Genomic DNA, 22333 nt, shown 5'->3' with positions numbered 1-22333 from the left:
GATAGTTTCAATTGTGGTTGGATGACCAGTCCTCTCGGTAGTTTATTTTTATGATCCTATGCTGTTCAGTCTCTTTTTTTGGTTCATAGCCACTTGTTACTATTTGTTAATTCACTATACTGTTAATACAGACCTTTCTTCAGTCCCTACTGAAGTGTATGCCTTTCAGTCTTTCCTCCTTTTTCAGTATTCTGATGATGGTCTTTTTTCCACCAAGTTTTCAGTAAGACTATTGTGTAAATAATGCTTTAACAATGGGCATTGTAGTTCTTCCATCTCGCTTCCTAGGCTTATAGAGAAGAGTACTTTCACATGGGTGCTTTATTTCTCTGAAAAACTTTAAAAAGAGAGTCTGTCTGTTCTGTCTTTGCTGTTTCCTTCTTGCTTGAGTTTAATCAACTTCTGTCCTTTCATTTAATTGAGACTTTCAGGTCTCTTTGACATTACTGCTTCTCTTAAACCATGTACTGTGTTTCTATAACCTCTTCAGTTTGAATGTTTTCCTCTGACCTTTGAAGTGCCAGCAAATTCATTCTTTTCTAGTTTAGATTAAGCTCAGATACCTTCTAGAGGCTCCCTCCCTATTCCCCAAGTTTCCCTATTTCTTTGATTTCCCTTTTGAACACATTTTCTTAGCTGCTTATTAAACTTCTGCTTGTCAACCAGTCTTGTTTCGAGAGCATTTCTGGGAATGCTACCATAGTTCTCTGCTTCTTCACTAGCAACAAATATTTTGCCTCCAGAACTTTTCTTTCAACTTCCTCATGTTACTGTTATTTGCAGAATAGCCATGGCCTTTGACTCAGCACCTCCAAGGAACCTTTCCAAACCGTCTGTGAGGTCTGATGTTTTTTGCGTTAAACAGAGAAGTCTGTGATCTCTGGTATGTGGAGACTTTGTGTTCCTGATAATCATTATTACAAGACTGAGACAGGTGAGGTTCACTCCTAGCTGTCAGGAAAACTTGGAAAAAAATGGATACAATTGTTTTCTACTGAGTAAATTAGAAGATGAATAATATCTATATGTAGCTGTACTCAACAAAAAAAAGTCCACCAGCAAAAAGTGCTTGGCTCTGTAGTCAAGCATGTAGGTGGTCAGAAGGGTGGTCATAAGACCTACATGGTTAGTCACTATATTATCACTATTAGTCCCACATGCTAATGAGGGCAGATTGTCTAAAGTCAAAGAACTGTTCCTGTTGGATTTCAGCAGAATTACACACTTCTCATATGGGGAGGATTTTACAGCATACATTGTTCATGGCTTTCAAGTTTGGGGAAAGGTCCAGGTGGCCAGAATGTCATCTGAAGGATTTGGATGAAATCTTCCTGCTCCGATAATGTTCCCATGTACCAACAAGTATGAAATGGTGTAGGATATGGCCGTGAATGCAGAACTGTTTCTTGTGGTTACAGGTGACATCGCACAGCAGGTTAGCAGTTAGAATTACCTGATCTGCATGATGTGCAAATGGCTGGATTGATTGCATATAGTGAGGAGTCAGACATCACTGCTAACAAGTGTAGACTGCACATCAGACTCATTAATAGACAGAACTGAATTTCTCAAGACAACAGACATCATGAAACAACTGGATTTGAGCCTGATGCTGTTATCATCGATCTACTAAGCCAGACAGGGAGTGCTGAATCAGAGGGGAAAAAAATTCAGGCATGCAGTTACAGAGGGCCTTAGTGAAAATCAAAAGCTTCATTGACACAAACTTCAGGACACTTTGATTAAAAGATACGGTTCAGTTAATTTTCTGCTAGTGTCCTTGAACATGATGCACAGGACTCAAGGAAAGATTTAAAAAAAAAATAAATATAGAAGGAACACGAGAAAGCTTCTAACCAGGCACCTAAGCAAGAAAAACAAGCAAAGTTTTATATTCTGAAAGATAAATGGTGAGCATAAAAGGCAGAGGAGTTTTTCTAAGTTGTGGATCCAGAAAATAAAATGTGGACCTGGAAATAACATCTGGCCTTAAAGACACTGAATCATTTCTGAAGTGAAGATGGACTAATACTGATGGAATTGATGGAAAAGAAATCTGAGATTGCTAGCCAAAACTTTTCAGTTGTTGTCCTAAATGATGAAGTCCTAGATGAAACTGTACAGCTACTTGGCCAGGAGCAGGGTGTGGCACCTCCTAGTAAAATGGAAATTTTTCCAGCTGTCTAGCAAATGGCACACACTGCAGTCAGCAGTTAGCCAGAAGACTTTTGCAGCTTTTGTAGGGAACTAGTTCTTGAGGTGTTAGAGAATTTAAATGCTGTCCAGTTTTAAAAAGACAAGAGTGATTTTCTCTTCTGAAAATCTTTCTCTCAACTCCTGGAAAAGGCCTTACAGGAAAAATGAGCAATTTTTGCTACAAAGGTAACTCGACAGAGTCTTTCAGTCTGTAACTTTACAGATTCTTTCCTGGTTAAAGGAAGACGTATTTTGATTGAGAGGCCAGTAAGCTACTAATCCTTGAGCCCTGTAACTTTTTTTTAACACTCAACATTTTTAAAAATATTGAAGATATTGAATATTGAAATTGAGAATTGAATAGATGTATGAAATAAAATATTAAATCAATGTCTGAAGAACATTACTCCCTTGTTTTTATATTTACATTTGGAAAGTGTTTCCTTGAGCTCAGCAAAAAGTGATTTTAGTAGGAATTTAATGTATTAAATGGTTTGAGTTAATTCAAAGCATGTGATATTTTAGATCCCAGCAGGAGTTTTCTGTATATAGTCTGCTGTTTAATTCCACTAGATGAAAAGAATAAGAAAAAAGTATCAAAAGAATAAGGGACCATGTTAAAAGATTTTTATGGTAAAACTGGTCTTTTAACTTCTTATTTGTTCATTTTTATAGATTTCTTCATCTGACTATGTTTACATATGTAAGAGTGAAGTGCTCTACAGCATTTTGCTGTTTAAAATTAAAACTGAGGGCGTGACATTATCTGGAAAAGAACAGGATGTAGAATGAGAAAAGGTTGTGGGTTTTGGAAAGATGAGTGAAAGTGACTTTTCAGATTTTAGTGGTGATAACAAGATTATCACACTTTGGAAGAATTTGTGGGGGTTGGAAAAATTTCTAACAGTAGACTTTTTAATTTCTTCAGTAATTAAAAGACAGCAAGATAGAAAACACTCAGAAAGACAGAGCTGTCAGGTAAGATCCATGTTATTGCAGGCTTAGCCATTATGTTCACAAGTGTCATGCTGATATTTTAATTCCATTACCTCTGGTGTATTTTAATTTCAGAAACTAGCAAAAAAAAAAAGTGTTTGGGTTTGATTTTTTTTCATTCTTCCTCCCACATCTTTGGGAAATGGTTAAAGTAACAGAACAGTTAGCCTTCAGGGTTTGTTTTTGCGTATGAGCTTTTAATCTGCTAAACCCACTGGTGATTGCAAATATTGATCAGGAAGCTACAACTTCTAAATGTCCTGCTCTTAAAGTTACAATTCTATAAAGATTTAGTTCCTGTGAAGTAATAGGAAAATATTGTTAAAAGCAGTTTCCAAAATAAACCTCTTCCTTACAGGGCCTGCTTTTGTTGACCTGACATTAGCATGTAATTTACAGGCAGGATTGTGAAAAATCCCCTTGTACACATTCAGGCTTTCTGTAAAGAATTCAAATTGTAATAAGTTTTAATTTCTCGTATATTTTATAAATTGCCTGATGTGTATACTATTCGGTCTTTAAATTTCAGTTTTACTTCAGAGTTTGTACAGTGGATGATGCGATGCAAGCAGCCTGTGACCGCAGAAGCAGGTTGTTCGATGTCAGCCCAGAGAGGTGACGTCCCATGGCAGTCAATAAGGTGGCGTTCACTTACATGTGCTGAGGAGCTGATACATTGTGATCAATTTTATTTTTTTTTACCTCCATATGTTTAAATCAAAGTAAAATGTAAAATTGTGTAGTAGGCAACCTGAGAAGGGGAGAAAGTAGAAGTAAAATTTTAGATTTAGTGATCCAAATGGCTCAAGGTAAGCGTTGAGATCAGTGTACGCAAGGAAATTGATTAGTTGTTAATTTGGAAGAAACATTTTGATGGGTTGATCTAATTATAGAATACATGTAAGAATATGTAGCTGCATGAGCATACATATGCTCTAAACTGATATCTAAATATTGTTGATCTGTTGTGAAGCCAGATCCTCCCAGAAAGTACAGTAGTTTTAATTGTGCATCTGGATAGTCTCGCTAGTATATTTATAGCATGATTGTTATCACTGAAATGATTTTGCCATCTTTTAAATATGTGGTTTTCCACAGTCTTGGCTTCCTCCAGGAGCTTGTGGTTTCCTTCAGTGCTGTGACCTGGCTGTGTGACAGATGGTACAAGGAAGTTAATGTTGTCCTGTCGCCTGTGAGGGGTTTCATTTCTCTTGCAACAAGAGTTTTGCCATCCCACCTGGAAGTGCAGAAGTCAAAAGTCAAAGTTAAAAGCTTTTGCTGTCATCTGGGCTGACATTGTTTGCAACATTACTAAATCAATTGACCCTAAGATTAGCTCGGTTGATTAGAGCATGGTGCTATTTGGTGATCCTTGTGAATCCCTTCCAACTCAGAATATTCTGTGATTCTACGATTCCTTGATTCTGTAATGACACCAACTTTGTGGGTTCAATCCCCATATGGGCTATTTAGTTAAGAGTTGGACTTGTTGATCCTTGTGGTTCCCTTCCAACTCAGAATATTCTGTGAAAATTAACTGAAACAAATTTCAGAGATGAAAATGATCAAAAATCACAACATTCAGATACATAAATCAATAGTTCTTACTACTACTAGATAGGCTTTGTATTTTTTCTCTTACTATGCAAGATTGCATGTATCTTACTCCATACAGCTCTATACTTTTATGAACACTTATCTCTATGCCTAATTTTAAGACCATAATTTTGTTTTCAGTACAACTACCCAAATGCTTAAAAGCCTTCATGTGCTTATTTAATATATGGAAGCTTAGTGTTTGCATTTCAAAGTTAGCACTATAACTTTCAGTTTCTCAGCTCTCTTTTTGCTTATATCCTGATCATCAGTGTTGCAGTAATAACTGCCTGAATGTGTGACTTCGTGAGTTCAAGTTGAAAGACGAGCTGACTTTTGTCGGGCAGAGTAGTGTATATGAAAGATCATCTACAGACTGCAGAGGCAGATGTGGGTTTTCTCTGTGGTGTTTCCCTTGTTTTGAACCTGTCAGGGCAGTGGCTGCTCCTGGGCTGGAGCTGGCCTGGTGCAGCAGATGTGTGTCACAGTGTGCAGTACACATGTAGGCAGAGCCACAAGGAAAACAAAGAAATTGGAAGAGAGGAGGGGGACAGATTCTTACAATGTCTCTTGATATTGAGTCGTAAAACTTAATAGATAAGAGGGAAAAAATCCCAAGAAAAAATACTGACAGCATTTGTAAATTTCTGTAAATTTACAAATTTCTTTGTAAATTTTTAGTTTTGATCTAGTTGGAGCAAGTCTTAGACACATAAGAAAGGGAAAAAAGCTACATTAAAATGCTTTTAAGTAAAATGTGAAATATTTAAGTTGAAAACTCATCAATAAACAAGATATATCAGGGCACTAAGAAAGTAGCTGAGAATTAGGGAAAAAGAAATGTTGTTTCTTTGTGCTTAGATGTCTTACAGATCATAAAATAAGTACTTTCAGATTCTTCTGAAATTTCACCAATATGAAAAAAGAATCCAAGGCTTTTCTGCATGAAGTGTGTGGTTAGTGGAGGATTTCGTACTGTTGCAGCAGTAGGATTTCGTGCTTGATTTTGGAATCCTTGTTGCTGCAAATGAGGCTGTTAGAATTCATAACAGCTGGGGAATGACTAAAGATCCTATGACCAGACTTTTGATATAGTGCTGTTGTTCTTCAACCAGGCGTACTTCTGAACACATACAGGAATATAAAATCAAATATTTATTCCTTTTTAATGCATCCATAATTAGATAATTTTAAGATGTTAGTGTTTTAATTTCCAAGTTCTGTAAATAAATTTAAATATTTATTTTTCTGAATCTTACTTCAAGTTATATTCTAGTCCTTGATCTGGCTGTTGTCACTACATTTCCAAGTAAGCAGTTGCTAGGAAAAAATGTATATATGTAATCTAGAGTCTGTCCTACCAGACAAATACTTTAAGCAGAAGCAAAACGTGGAGTGGAATGGATTGAGGTTCCCTTCCTCTGGCAACTTTAGTTTGGTGAGGATTGGTGAATAAACTACCTGCACTCCAGTGTCCATTACCACCACTCTCTGTAATCCTTCTTGTTATCCTCAGATTGCTCCTGGCTGTATCACTGTTGGCCACTGGTGAAACAACAGCCGTGGTTAATAGTGGACCCTATGAGGCTTGGTAGTCTCTTGGTGACATCCCTGATAAAAGTCCCCAGTTAACCTCATGACTCTCTAGAGTGTGTCAGGTCGGCACATGGGTGCCTGCGTACCTCTCAGAAGAAAGTCACCTACTACTATCACCCATCATGTTTTTTTAGTTGTGTTCGTTTTTACACAGGGAGCAGATGGGGCTGCCTTGCTCATCTCCTGATGTGACGGGTCTTTCATCTTCGGTCTGCAGAGCACTGAAGAGGTTCTGCAAGGGCATTCCAGGCTTCGGGGAAAATTTCTTCCTCCTTTGGGTCCGTGCTGTTGCAGGCTTCCATTGTTCTGCATCATCTGCCCCTCTCCCTTCTGTTTGTGTGCACCAGTGGTGCTGTTGTTGGTTAGTTGGCCACGGGCTGTGGGTCCACTGCAGACTGTGCTTGGAACTAGCTAGCTAACTCGGCCTCCCTGATGTTGTGCAGCCTTCGCACAGCCCTCTGCAGCTCAAATTAGTAAAAGAAGTAGCATGCAGTATTGTGGTTAATAGTTACCGTAGTAGTTACAGACAGCTTCTTACCGAGAAAGAAATTCTGTGTTGATTGAACTCACTTTTGATATCCAATCATGTCTTTCTGGGATCTCCGTGTACCATAAATTTAGACTACGTTATTGCTGTCTGACCTTTAAACACATTAGTTTTTAACTTCCTTTTCATTTTCCTCTCTTTCCAGGAAGTTGAAGACCATGTGGCGTTTTTAATAACCGTTCCAACTGCCCTAGCAATTTTTTTTGCTATATTTATCCTTGTCTGCGTAGAACCTGTATTTAAGAAGCTGCTTCGTGTATTTTCTCTGGTGGTCTGGGTGTGTCTTGTTGCCATGGGATATCTCTTTATGTGTTTTGGAGGAATCATCTGTCCCTGGGACCAGGTAAGAGTGTCATTATTACTGATTTTATTTCCATTGGGTAAATTTCCAAGAACCATTCTATACAAAAGCATTCACATTCATTTTTGTGGGACATTTCATAAAATGGTTTTGTGACTAAGTGGTTGCATGCTGAGACTCCCTGCGTCTATTTTATAAATACCAGAGATGTGCATACTTAGGATATATTAGGAAATATTTGGAGGATTTTATTTTCATATTTTTAAGCTTCTCTGTGTAATGAATATGTGAATCCAATCACCAACTTCTCTGTATAGTGAATATTTGATTCTAGTGACCAGTTAATATGGCAGAAATGCTAGCTTTGTTCAGCACTGCTGATGCTATCTTCTTCAGTTTAAAACGTTTGAGCTGTCAGTGTAGGCTTTCTGTGGTTTTCAAGATGTTCTCTAGCAATGTGTGAGAAAAAGGACTGGGTGTTTCCTTACTTGTCTAGGGAAATGAGTGAGTAGAGAAGCAGTGAAGTACCCTCCACATTTTTTAAATTTTGTAATGGAGACAAAGCAAAATATAATTGCAGCCTAATGGCAGCACTTTTGAAACATCAATAAATGATGTACAATATCCAATGCTGAGCATGATTGATTCTTCTGTGCTCCTCTGTATTGTTTTCTTTTCCCCAAACAACTCTATGTGGGAATACTCCTTATAAAATAATTTTAAAACTCTTCAAAGGATGGCAAAAAAAAATATTTCAAACATATAAATATGTCTTCTGAAAATTTCATGCTAGTTCCATGAATTTAGTATAACCTTTAAATGGTATTGCTCTATCCAGAATGCCTTCTAGGTCTTTGAGATACACTTGAAGCACATTGTCTCACTTGTTATTCAGATCTTGCAAAGACTTATGCAAATACTGAACTTTAAGTATGCGGATAGTTCCTTTAAACTCTTTAATTCAAATTATTTAAATTACTGGTGTATGTTGGCAATACTTCTGGAGCCCTTACCTTTGTGTTTGACTTTATATTTTCATTTTCTTGGAAGGTTCTGGGATTAATTATGTAAGAAACCTCCTTCCAGTTTTTTTTTTTCCCTTTCCTTTTCAGTATTTGAAACTGCCAAATCAGGCCACACTTGCATGTAATGAAAAGCAAATCAGAACATGAAATACTTTTCTCTAGATACAGATTTCACCATGGGAGTTCTTATATCTTTATGATATCAGCTCTAGATAATTCACATGGTCTTACTTTTCTGATTTATTTTCATTGCCAGTTGTGGGAAGTCATTTCAGGATATTTCAGACTTTCAAGCTTAGATGCAAATATTTAATTAACTGTATTATTTGTTCATTACAAATTGTAGTGAGTTTAATTTTGGTATTTGAAAGATAGAATAATGATTTTCAAAAGCATTTGGCCTAAAAGAGATCTAAGAGAGATACTGATGTCTCGGTCCCAAGGTTGTGTTTAGCCCCTGAAGATGGTTTGTCCTGCTTTGCTTTCCTCTTAGGAAAAGTGTAGGCATTCCCACAGCATCCCAGGGACATGGCTGGCTATGTGAGGCAGGAAGGACTGTAGAGCTCTAGGGAAAGGCATTGTCTTGCTGCAGGTTGCCAGGACACAACTTCTCTGATGTTTCAGTCTGCTCCTTGCTTTGCGTGCAAGTGTTGCTTGGAGAAAAGGATATTTGGGAGGGAGCCGCATCTCTTGCTCTGCCAGCAGCAGCCGGCTCCGGGCAGCAGCCTTTCCCAGTGCTGTGCAGGCTCCAGCCGAGAGTGGGCAGGGATTTTCCAGAACGCCTGGACCCCGCGGCAGATGTCTTTGGCATCTGGCGGGAGAGGGGCTGTGCCAGAGCGGCCCCTGGCCCCTGCTGGGAGTCCGAGGTCCTGTGGCTCCCTGCAGTGGGACCCTTCGCTTCCCCAAAACCACATTTTCCTCCTTTGAATAGGAGTGCGCTTTTGCGGATTGCTTTTGTAGGCATACTTTTGCCTAGTGTCAGTTAAGAGTAAACTGTGAAAATATGGGAGTCTTTCTGGGAATTTGACACCTTTACACAATAGACTAATTGCAGGTTAGATGTTTTCGAACATCTGAAAAAGAGCTGTGAGCAATAAAATACTGCCATGTATGCCTGTGATGCTGGTGTTTTGTTTGCTCTGCATCAAGAATGTGCAGGTCAATAATCGGTGTTCTCTCTTATAATCCTACATGAAAGCAAATTTGAAAAATCCTTCCTCAGTGATCACTGACAGCTGCTTTGTTGAAGTTTTGCGAATCTTTAAACCATTTTGCTTGGCATATTAGGGTGGTTTTGTGGTTCCTTTATGCGTTTTATGAAAGAAAGGAGATGTGATGTAAAATTTAAATTAATTCAGTCAAATATGTCTCTGTCAACATAACTAATTAGGAAATTATGAAAATAAAAGAAAGAGCTAGTTCATGCACAGTTACTTTCTAAACAAGTGCTTTATTTTAATTTTCTTCAAATTACAGCCTAACTTTTGTTTTAGTCCAGCAGAGTTTAAAAGTACTCTTTTCATCATAACTTTCATGTCCTCTGAATTTTAAGCTTGTTAAGAATATGGTGTTTCTTAATTGTACTGGTAAATTTTGAAAGATAGATTTTTTGCATACCACAGTTGATAGAAAAAAGCTTGTTATTTTGTCATTTGTGCACAACCCTTCTCCCTGAGTGAGAACCCTGCATCTTTTAAATTTTGGCTTAATGATTTTCATGTGTTTCTCGACTGTTTGCGACTGCTAAATATAGTTTTTCTCTGTTGTCTTAAGGAACCTTAGGTGTGAACTTTTGCAGCTTTTGTTTACAATAAAAATACCACTTGAGAGAGACTATTCTGGTTAGGAAATCAATATATATTTAATGCAGAGCAGTTCCTCCAGAGCCTGCAGGCACATAGCTCAAATAACTTTCACGATGAGTAGAGGGCTTGAAATGAATTGGCTGATCAGGGCCACTGTTGGGGTTTTTTTATTAGAAACTTGTAGGCTGATGTGAAATAAGTGCAAATCAGGATTGGTTTCAGCTATCTTTTTGCTGTCCCTGCAGACCATTGTATTGGTCTCCATTTCCTTGACTCTTCTTTGGCTGCAGCTACAGCTTTGGAGAGAAAGCTGTTACTGGGTAGGTATCTGGCCACTGTTTGAAGGGGGAAGACAGTGCAGCTGTGGACAGTTACTTTGTCCCTTAGTCTGGTCAGCAAACCCCATACTAGCTCTGTGGTTGCCTGCTGAGCCTGATCCAAAGGCTGTTATTATCACTGGACTGCTTGGGCATCATCACTAACCCGTTCATGACAGCAGCCAGGATATTTGCACTATCAGCCTTACTAACTTACCTCTTAGGTTAGTCTGAGCTCCCTTACTCCTCTGTATTGACAACAAAACACAGCGAGTACACTGAGAGGGAGGTGGAGTGTGCTTTAGGGAGGCAGTGGGTGGCTTTACATGATTGGAACAGTGATGACAAATGTCTTTGGTACCTGACAAATTTTTTTAAAGAAGTGTGGCAACCCTCTCTTACTGGTGTCAGCCCAAGTTTCTGTCACTGCCATGCTTGACAGTGTAGCCCCTGGTTTTCCCTGGTGCCCCAGGGAACTCGGATGCCTCGTTAGGACCTTCACACGCTTCACCGTGCTAGAGCCCAGAAGGGAAACTGGGCTGCCTGGTAGGAATCGCGAGACACCTGGGTGAGTAGGAAAGAAGTAGAGCAAAGGCGGTCATGCTGAGGCTCAGAGGGAGTGATTCCCTGCTGGCAACTTTTTTCAAGTCTAAGGTGTGAGCAGTAATGTGTGGACATGGTTTCAGTGAGGAAAGACCCGAGGGTGATGCTAACTTAGCAAGATCCATGTGGAAATCTCTAGATGGTGTGTCGGTGGAGGGCCAGTAATGCATGGCAGGCAAGCTGAGTAAGGAGTTCTGGTCGAAAAAGGTGATGTATTGATTTTATCATGTTAAGACTCTTCCCTACTATAGAATGAAGTACCTTTCCTTTCTAAATGTAAATCCAGTCTCTATCTGTAGAGTTTCATGCCAGGGAATGAATTGAAATTAGTTTCTTCTTGTTCCACTGACAGTGTAGTTACTGTACAACAGTCGCCTTTCCATGTCACCCTCTGACATGTCTAATACTTCCTCAGCCTTTTATACAGGATGTATGTAAGTATGTCATAGCACATTGATATCAATGGATAAAAAGAGCTCTTAAAGCATGCAGTAGATGATATAAAAAAAGAGTAATTATACAACATTATACTAGTCTAATGAATTCTATCATTGCAGGATTTTGGTGTTCAATTCTATTTAATTATAAATATGTTTGCACAGCACAGGCACCAGATGTGTTCCTCCTTCTCTATATTCAGTTACAGCACAGAAAATTACTTCAAGCGGAATTTGACACTTATGGTTTAAAAAAAAAACTATCCAGAGTGATGTGTTTAGAATATATGCTTGATTATTTTAGCTTAAATTCTACTTTTTAAGCTGAATTTAAAGCACTTTTTTGTTTTGTTTTAATGTGTTGATATGGAACGGTTCAGTTCAGGCCTCGGGGCAGTCCTGGTTTACAAGGTGTGGGCAAAGTTTTATGCCCTAGTATTTATAATGTTTATTTTTTTGATACTGTTGTAGCACCTGAGGATATCAGTCTGTTGTGTGCTGCGGAGTGAGGGGGGCCTGCACAGAGTTTCTGTGGTTATGGTAATTAGCTCCTATATTAGGCCATGGGGTGAGCTGATGGATCTGCAGAAAGAGAAGAATTGTCTTTTTAAGGAATTACTTTGGGTATGGTTTCCTCATCTTGCTTGGGACCTGCCCTATCTAAAGTCAGCCCTGCCATAAATTACTAATAACATGTTTTGTGGTTAAGCACTGCAAAAAAGAAAAAAAAAAAAAATTAGATGTTTGAGGAATACAAGGCAGGTATCATCGAAGTGCCTGCAGCACAGTAGAGTGAGGATGAGTTAATGCTATACCACTGGTTCATGACCTGGAGTGTGGAGAATACTTGACATTTTTTTATGTTCAAGATTAATCAGACTCTCAGGAATGAGTATCCTGAACAAGGAACCAAAGCTTGTAGGAACATGGTTCAGTACCTTGTAGGTGAGTAGTCACCTGGAAAAGGACATGAAGAAAACCAGGAAGGTGGTATGAAAAGGGAAGATACTGCCAAGCAGTGATACTGTGCTTTAGGATTAGAAGTGACAGAAAAAGAAGAAACCCACAATCCACAACTATATGCCATATTTTCAGTTATATTCAAGGAAGGAGAAGAACAGATGATTTTTATCTTAATGCTTTTTTTAGAGATATATGAAGTCACAAGCTTGGTAGGAAGGCATTTAAGTGTGTTTATCATGTCTGGTGTGGCTATATCTGTATAGAGGACAGGGAAAAGATGAACTATTAGAGGCCTACGAGTTCTTAAAATCAGTAATATAGTAGATTAATATAATAAAATAGTGTGTGGAGCCTTGGAATCCCCGTTGGCACAACTAATGTGCCATTCTTAACCTTTGCTGTGGCATGGCAGTGCATTGGGATGGTTCGTGGAAAGAGAACTGATTGCTGTTATAAATAGGGAATGTATTTTTGAAAAAAGATAAAATTCTTTTTTAGTGCCAAACAGAAGACTAGAAGCACTTGTAGAGGAGATGACCATTGCTAAAGTAACTGTACATGTAGGTGAGGAGAGATGGCAGATAGTGTGACTTCAGAGGGTGTCAGGCGGGAGGAAGATTGCTGGCTGGATTTCTCAGGGAGCTCTCTGGAGAATGTTTGCCTTTATTAGTGCTTTTTACTAGTGATGGGGTGACAGAATGTCACTGATATAATGAAATTTGTCGATGACCCAGTTCAAGGATTTCTAATACAGAGAAATATCACAATGTTATGGGGAAGAAAAGCTTGACCTTGAGAACTGCAGTAATACCAGCAAGATGAAATTTAATAACAGGAAATGTGAGGTATCTGCATTTGGGGAATAACAGAAAAAGTTTCAGCTATAGTCTGAGTTCATCAGTAAAAAATGAGCAAGGACAAGCAGAATGAAGAGAGGAAGCATTAGCTGATCACCGGATCATTAGGACATGCATCCAGAAAAGACTCAGTTATGATGGCAAAGTATCCAGCTAAAGATGAACCCTTACTTTGATGACTATGTACATTTCTAGTTACCTTTATTCAAAAAGTTAAACTGAAACTGGAATAAATAGAGAGATCATCAAGCAAGATCACCAGGATAAAGGAGAGTTTTGTGAAAGGAGATGAGAAAAGCTTGTCTTGGGTATAGATCTTCAGAGGAGAAGAATGTTGAGAGTGGTGTGACTGCCATCTACAGATAGTCCATGGTTGCAGACAGCAGATTTGAGAAGAAGCTACAGAAGATAAAGAATTAGTGACACGTACACGCATACACCCCACCCTCCACCCCTCCAAATAAAAATCAGCTGACCATTAATGAAAATTAAACTGAAAATTGGAATAAATCCCATAGCCATTAGGGCACTGAGTTTGTGGAGTGGCTAATATCCTCAGAATAATAAGGATTAAAATAATGAATTGATTTCACAGTGGAATGCTGCCCTTAGCTGAGAGTCATTCAGTGTATTCAATAACAAAGACATGGACTTCAGTGGTTCAGGAGCATCCTTTGCACTACTGAACATCTGGGAACTATTGAACTGTTTTAAATTACAATTTACTTTGACCTGTGCCTGAAGTTCATCTAAAAGCTGAAGAGATGCATTTTCTGAATTATGAAAATGTGCAGCTTTTTGCTATTTAAATATCTTTTATCCTTCCAGTGTTGTTCTGGAGAAATAGTCTCAAAATTTAAAACATCTGAGAATACTAATCTTGGTCTGTTTCTTTCTTTAGGCATTCTTTATAACATTTATGAGAGAAGTTTGATGTAATATAGAGTAGAAAAGACTGGATGTGTCTTGGATATTATTGGAAGAACCCTATGAAACCCTTTTTTTTCCTGCTAGTTTGTTTTTCTTGATGCCATTTCCTGTAGTGATTTTTTCATCTTGGAGGGGACGGTTAAGTACAAAGGCTGAGCTGATTGTAGTTTTCATCAAGATATTGCATAGTTTACATGTGCTTTGATACTTGCATTGCAAGTCATGTGAATGAATTTTGCTAAGGGAAGTGTACATACTGAATTACAATAAAAATGTGAGACATTGCCACTGAATGTGGCAAAATTTTTCCCTTTGATGGGAAGTAACATTTATCAATAAAAATGTTAATGTTTCTGAGAGTCCTGAAATTAAGCAATGCTAATTTTATGTATTATCATATTATTCTGATGTTGCTGAAGTCAAGACACCAAATGACAAATGGAAATGAATAATTTAAGCCATTTATATGGCTTCTTATGTGCTTAATAATTGATTTGACATTAGGAAATAAGCATTTAATAATTTCTTAATACATATATAGTTAAAAATTACTTGTGTGATAGAGTTACCAGAGAACCATTAAAGAAGCTATCCAGTACTTCTTGCTAGCACGTTTAGTTTAGGGAAGCCATGCAAGTTTACCATTCATTGAAAGTGTTTCACTTAGTCTTTTTCACTCAGAAATGTAACAGTTTACCTGACTTCCAGGAGGGAAGGTTTTGTCATGACACTGTATTAGTCTGTTGGTTTAAGCTCTTTGACCTTGTACACCTCCCTGCCATGGAAAAGCATGTACCTTTACAAGGCCATTGGACATAATATTGTATGCTTTTATTTCTGTGAATTAGGTGATGAAAGGGCATATCATCATAGATTCTGACCTTTGGTAATTTTTTTGTCTTTTGTCTCAAATCTGATTCAGTTTGCAGGTTTGTACTGAGGTAATAATTTAGCTGGTGAACTGTTGCACAAAGAAAAATGAAATAGATGGTGAAAATTTTTCCTACAAGCTGCATAAGAAGACCTCAGTTTTATTGTTTGAGAGTGTTCCCTGTTTCTGTAGCTTTTAAAAAGCTGTAGGCATAATAATAATCTTAGTATTTGGAATGTCAGAGGTTGGCTTCTCTTTTAGTCTAGGAGGAAGGTAACAATGTTCCCCTATGTGCCAGCAGTTTGTAATATTCTGGATGTGCAATGCCTTTCATTTTCACTTGCTAGGATGCACATCTGCAGAGTTATGCAGATATCAGGAAACATTACCTTAAATTAACTAATATTTGAAAGAAAGCCATATGGTCTGCTGGTTTGTTGTTGAGCAAGGTGCTAAGTTTACCTTTTACAAAAGTAAGAAATAAAGAGGTAGAAATACGTGTGAAGTGTAGTAAGGCCCATTCAATACGGGTTGCAAAAGATGTAAGTTTCATATATTCATAAAAAAATATAATTTGTAAAATCTGTGTAAATCTAATTTTTAAAGGTATCTTAAATGCACAAATATAATTATGTCAGAGGATTCTGATATTGCATGATTTCACATGTGGTTAAGCTGAGATTTTTAGGAATAATGTATAATTAAAATGTAAGTTATATAAATAATTATACATTATAAATTGTAAATTCATTGAGAAATAGAAAATAGATGTTCTTTCAAGAGGTTATTTATGTTCATTTAGTGACTTTTTGTTTTATTTTTCTGTGTAACAGTTTTTTTGTATACAAACCAATGTATGGTGCTTGTTTATTGGGACATAGCTTTGATGTTTATATTGGTTTAATTCAGCAATAGGCTGTCTAGAAAAACAGAAAGGAGAAAGATAACTGACTAAGATATAGTCAATTCTCAGACAACATTTCAGTGTTGATGAAGGAAAATCCCAGAGGTATTTATCTTTTATGATTCTACTTCTTCTTTAGGTAATACATGAGACTAATTTGGAAGAGGGCTGAGAACAGGAAGGGCAAGAGGACTTTCAGAAGGCAGGTTCCAAAAGGAGGAGTCTTTCAAAAGGGAACCAGTAACTATTTGGGAGATCCATATCAGGGACAAGGACACAACATCTCCCAGCTTCAGTTTTGCAGAAAAGCTAGGCCTCCTGGACCAGTGTCACAGGAAAAGAAGCCTTTTCAGTCTATCAGGGAAAAAACCCTCCACATAAATGCATTAACAAGGCTTCAAAAAATAAATAATGCTTTCATGCAATGTTGCATCTGCTGTTGTGCCAGTTAGGGAAAAGGTATATTTTTGTTACTACTCCAAAACTTCATATTGTTTTTATAGCTTAAAGTAAACTTGCTGTAAAATAACACATTTATCGGTAGTGTCAATATCTGAAGTTCTTGGACTATATTGTTATGGAAGATCTACTTTGAACAGTTTAGAACTTGACCACATATTAATTATGTTGAATTCTAGATTGCACTTTTCTTATTTGCTTCTTGTACATGCCATTTTAGCTAAGTTATATGTGTATGTAAATTCTTTATCTTACTTTTCAGGGGCATTATCTTTGCTTAAATTGGCAAACCTGAATCTCTTCTTAAATGTTCTGATTTCTGTAACACTTTACTGATCTGCAAATATCTTTGTTTTCCAAGAATCAAAGTGGCAGGGGAAGAGATGACTTAGTAACTACAATCTCCCTGTCTTGTGTCTTCACGTGGCATTGCACAGTAATCTGCATTTTGTACAGTGCACAGTCTCTTTCAACGTTAGTTCTTTCTAGATTTCTTACTTGTTGTAGTTACCCAGTATGAGATGCTTTCTGTAATTTATCAGTTTGCACATTTGTAGTATGAATGTCCTTTGACTATTTTCTGTTTGTTTTGGTTATTTCACAGTTCCTTTGTATTCTGTTTTCAGCTCTTCCTTTCATACATTTCCTCCCAAGTTTATAACACCTTCTCACATTTACTGTGACAGTTGTTTCTTCTCCCACTTATTAATGAGGACAGCCTTTCCTCAATTCAGTATAATTGTAATCTCACTGTATTTTTTGTCTTACAGCCAGCTGTAGTCTTCATAAGAATAGTTTTTGCCTCATTCAATACCGATGAATTTTCATAAATAACAATTTTTAGGTGTCATTATTATGTAGTCTTGCAAGTTCAAATATTTGAGAGCTCAGTTAGAGTTCTGTTTTATTCTGCTTGACCACACTTGCAGTTCTGCCTCTCCCTCGCATTCCCCCTCCCCCACACAAAAAAAAGGGAAGAAAAAAAATTGCGTGGAAAGGTTTTTTTTTCTTTTTTGGTAGTGTAAGCACACAAAATATTATGACTTTATCTTCCAGATTTGGAAATTATTTTTTTTTTGTTAATTTGGGGTGGAATTGATCCTAAGTAAATGTGGCAGTAAATTTTTCTTTACTATGCTGTTGTTAGCCTAAATCATCAAGGGTTTTTTTTGCAAATAATGTCCAGTGATGAAGGAAATGGATTAAACAGTCTCCCGTATAAAAAAGGTTTACATCTAAAAAATCATATTAAACGTACATAAGTCTGAAAACTTCTACTTTCCATAAAACAACAAAAAAAAGATCTTATCCCTATTAAATGAGGCAGAGATTTGAGAAAGTCTTTTTTTCCCCATGTGGCACTCTGATTATCCATTATGACTACATATGTTATCTAATGATGGTTCCTGTCAGTGTGTACATATTACTTACACGCTTATATAAACAAGTATAAATCGGTGTTTCAAATGGCTTTCACATAGATGAGGTTACAGTCTTACTAAGGTAGATGCGCATGCCTTTTATTTTCTTTTTGCAGTAACCTGACTTTGTTCAGTATTTAGAAACTTATTTAAGAATATCAGTTACCATTTGATGTAGATAAACTGCCAGGTCTGCTGGATGACCCGGGATATTGACAACGGAAGGAAAGTGTGTGGTCTGAATGACATTAATTTCTATATTAAATTCCATTTAAAGTGTTGGGTTGATGTGCAAAAAAAATTGAGAAAGATCATGTTTCTTTGGTGAGATGAAGACTGGAAAGAGAAATCCTGATTGATAACAAAGCCCTGAATGCAGAAAAGTGCAATAAATGCATATTATCATGTGTGAATCATACTTATTTCTATACTATGATTTCCTCTAAATTACCCCAAGAGTTCCATACTCATTGGTGATGTAGGCAGAAGGTTACAGGACATATTTCTCCATAGGGGCTAGCAGAAGAATCTATCCTTTAATACCCCTTAATTCCTTTTCTTCTCATCTCTCCTTGTTTACTTTTAATGACATTTCAGTAAGTACTACTTTTCTCAAGCCATATGAACATTTTGGGAACAGCATTTTACAGTATTGCAGGGACATGTAGTGGCCACTGAAGCCACTGAAGCTACAAAAGGAAAATCTTTCTGGATCCACAGAATTTGCATAATTTCTGTGACTTATTATTTAGCTAGTAGTTGTGATCACAGATTGGTGACTTGCAATCACAAATTGGTGACTTCACATAATATAGAAATGCAGAACAAAACAACTTGGCCTCTTGTACTGTCGCAGGCTTTGTATTCTTTTTTATTTACCATGCTGAGCAACCACATATCATATGGGTTTATAAATAAAATTAGGTTTATTTAGTAAAATGTCAGGTTTCAGTTTTCAGTACTTCTACAATTTTTGTCGCGATTCTTACACCAGGGTTTTCTTGGCTGTTGTTTGAGCTTTTTTTTTTACCTGTTTTATCAAAATGAGATGTACCCCTTTGTTCAGGATGGCTGCAGTCTCAGTGAGAGTGGGAGAGGACTGTAGTCAGGACAGAAGCCCAACACCACTGTGTCTGACCTCTGCTGTTTCCATGAGAAGAGACCTGTGTCCGTGGGCAGTTCAGTGTGCAGAGGCTGAGCTGCAGAAACATTGGAGTCGCTGTGTAAAGATGTTAGGGAGGACAGAGGCTAAAACACTGGCCACAACCCTTGGGAATTGATCCTAGGTTCCTAAGGTATCAGTACTGGGAAAAAAGCCATCTAAAAGTGTGAGGAAAGCTGTGCACCTCTGCTCCTGCAGTGTGGAGATTTGGACATGGAGGCAAGTAATGGCTTGTGCCAAAGTGGTGCCTGTGGTGTTTTTTCACGCTACTCTGCTGTTTGCCTTCTTTGTGGGAGCTGTGAAAGTTGGTCGCACAGTCCTGGACAATAGATGGTTTCTGGCTAGCAGCATGGATGGAGACTGACTGAAGGGACAGATGAAGAAGGGTTGTGTTAAAACTGTAAAAGAAATACAGCCCTTAGTGATAAGTCAGTGTAAGCAGATGGTAAATAAAAACCCCGGTTGAGAAGGCATGGAGCAGTGTGCATTTTGTTTGTACAGAAGATAGACTTTCAACTCTTTTTATTTGTATACTCAGTGGCCATGGATAGAAATGGGATGGCAAACAACAGGGCTATAAAAACAGGAACAATTTTGAAGTACTGAAGGTCAACAAGATCATGTATTTCAGGCTGCAGTATCTTACTAAATCACATGACTCTACTAAGGTTTCTTGCTGTTAAGGAAATTGTTTCTTCAATACATCATACCATCAAGTATTTTAGTTAGCATATTTTATCTTATATATTTTTAAATATAATTTAACACTTGACATACTAATATTAATATGACTCCCCAGGTGTTTGAAAAAAAATAACACTAGCAAGAGGGGGTGTGTGTTTTGAATAGATTCATTTTAATGCAGAATATGCATGAGGATGTCATTCTTTTTAGGCATGGTCTGTTGTTGAAGTCATGCAATATGAAGTAATACATTAAACTTGTCACAATTTTGGAATATATTTTAAAGCAAAGAGATTTCTGGGCAAAAAGACTTTGTCTAAAAATGTTCTCCTTATGAAATGTAGCTGAAAATGTTATGGCTTCAGTGTCTTACTGGTAAAGAAAGCGAAGTTTTTGCTTTTCTGCCAGTTTATTTTCTGTATTTAGTTATACTTGGAATTAAGGGAGAAAAAAGAAGGAAAAAAGGAACATTTAAAAATCCAGTTTAATGGGGTTTAGTGGTTAATTTTTCAGTATCCCCTTAAGTGGCAAAGTATAATAATAATTGTTGAACCATATGGTAGCAAAATGAACTCCTAACACTTGTTTAAAACTGCAGTGCTCTAACCCTGCCTTCATCCTGAGCAGTCTTATCCTTGAAATCCTCCAAAAGAAGCCATCACCTAAACTGTAACTGCATAGTAGAAGATTCATAGCTGTGTCTATGCAATTAAAATGTTGCTCTAGTTAGATTTCTTATTAGTGTTAAATAAATTGCTACTTTCAAATCCCATTTCTCAGTTCTCAAACTAATGATACTTTGCTAGTGTTATTGTTTTCCTGACTGGAGATATTGGACTATTTCTAGAGTTAGGTCTATACCTTTTTCACAACTGAAGTCCTGAATTAGGGAAAAGGCATCACTAGGCAGCTGGAGGGGTGAGAAACCACAGTAGCACTGGTGCCTGAGCAAGCAGAGCTGCCAAGCTGCCTCATGAAAACCCAGGTCCTTGTTATCCAGAAATGTCTTCTACTCCTGAACTCCCACCCCTTTTCCTTGAAAGCGCAAATCTCTCACTCCTCCAACACATCCCAACTCCTATACCCAATTATGCAATATTAAAACATAATCACCACTGATTTGTGAGAAATTCTTCCCCACCCACTGCCTACTGATTTTATGATGGGAAGTCCTATCTGATCTCAAAGGTTTGGAAATCACTGACAGTGGACCTTATCAACACAGTAAATGAACCCTGTTATAATATTGTAGTTAGCACACTAATGCAGCCTCTGTTACTTGAGTTAATTTAGATATAGCTGAAGCATCTGTTTCTACATGCCTTTCAGTGTGCAAAACCCCCAAAATGGGACAAGCATGATGTGGAACTGCAGTTCTTTCCACCAATGTATCTGGAGTGAAATCTCTTCCAGAACAGCATCTCTGATCCAATCTGTCTCTATCCATCCTCCTAGAAAAAGGTTTTGTTCTGTCCCCAGTCCAGAAAACTGGCTTAAAAGCTGCAAGGAAGCACCCTGTAAGATTGTTCTTGAGTTCTTCATTACGGCTTAAACCTCTTGCAGTGAGAAAACAGCGTTGTAAAGATTGTAATTAGATTACTATCGCTAGAAATTCTCAGGTGATGTATTGCCATTGTCCACTTTGACATTTACATAGTTTTAATATTGACAAAATACCGTAGAAGAGCTCAGTTGAGAGTATTTTGCAGTCATTAATCCATTGTGCTTGAGCAAGAATTTTGTCATGATTATCAGAAGATATTTGCATGAATATAGACAAAGATTACATAGGATCTAGCTTCTTTGCTCTCAGAGTAGTGGCTTTTCAGCTTGCTCTAAGAAGGGAGAACAGCCAAGGTACCAGCTGGAACAATTCCAATGTTTGGCAGGGCTGAAGTCAAATAGGAGATTTTCCCTGGAGTAGCAGGTCTTTCTCCTGAACATTCAAGACTGTTAATAATTTGTAGCCTTTCTGTGTGGTATGTCACACCCCTATTTTGTCTTTTTTTTTTTTTTATTTCCTGAATCTTACTATGTTATTTTTTTATGTAATGCAACATCTGGTCTTGTGTTCCATGTGCTTATTTTTATTTTAAATATCTGACTTTGGTTAAATTTTGGAAGCTACATCATGTCCCCATTTGTTTAATGGGTCATCATGAAAGTAATGCTAAGCAGGGATCATTAAAGGGGATATTGTGTGGGACGAGTGCAAAGTTATTTTTAACCACAAGACTGAAGAGCAGTCTTTTCTATCCTAGTTCCCCAAAAGACAAGAATGACTCATTTACATTTCAAATGAGATACAGATACCGTCTGTTACCAACTTCATTCAGATTTGTGATGAAGCCCTCAATAGATTGCTTTTGGGTGAATAAAAAAATGACAGATTATTAAATATATCAACAATAATGTTTGTTCATCTCTGATTACACTTGATTTTCAAGAGATAACATGTGGCAAAATTGCTTGCCATATTACAATTATTTTTTAAAATGTTTTTCTTATTTGTATTTTTATTTTGGCCCTTTAAAAACAGTGAGGGGATACAGAAAACCTTCGTTTTCAGAAGCCAAGAACTCTCAGATTCTGCACTTAGTATCTCAGCTTCCCACTTGAGGTGTTTTTGGTTTAATAAAGTGTCTTCTTTCTTCCCTGGAGTA

The 22333-nt window shown here is 37.4% G+C and overlaps 1 protein-coding gene across 1 annotated transcript in view; it reads left to right on the top strand.

Moving 5' to 3' along the window:
* ADCY2 (adenylate cyclase 2) overlaps positions 1-22333 on the top strand; it is a 210831-nt gene that overhangs the window by 13004 nt on the left and 175494 nt on the right. The window contains exon 2 of the mRNA XM_017824122.1: positions 7077-7274. Coding sequence (XP_017679611.1) covers positions 7077-7274 — 198 coding nt within the window. The remainder of the gene's footprint in view (positions 1-7076; positions 7275-22333) is intronic.

This window comes from Lepidothrix coronata, unplaced genomic scaffold, assembly GCF_001604755.1.
Source record: "Lepidothrix coronata isolate B3197 unplaced genomic scaffold, Lepidothrix_coronata-1.0 Scaffold109, whole genome shotgun sequence".
Classification (NCBI taxonomy): domain Eukaryota; kingdom Metazoa; phylum Chordata; class Aves; order Passeriformes; family Pipridae; genus Lepidothrix; species Lepidothrix coronata.
This window is presented reverse-complemented; position numbering and strand designations above follow the sequence as displayed.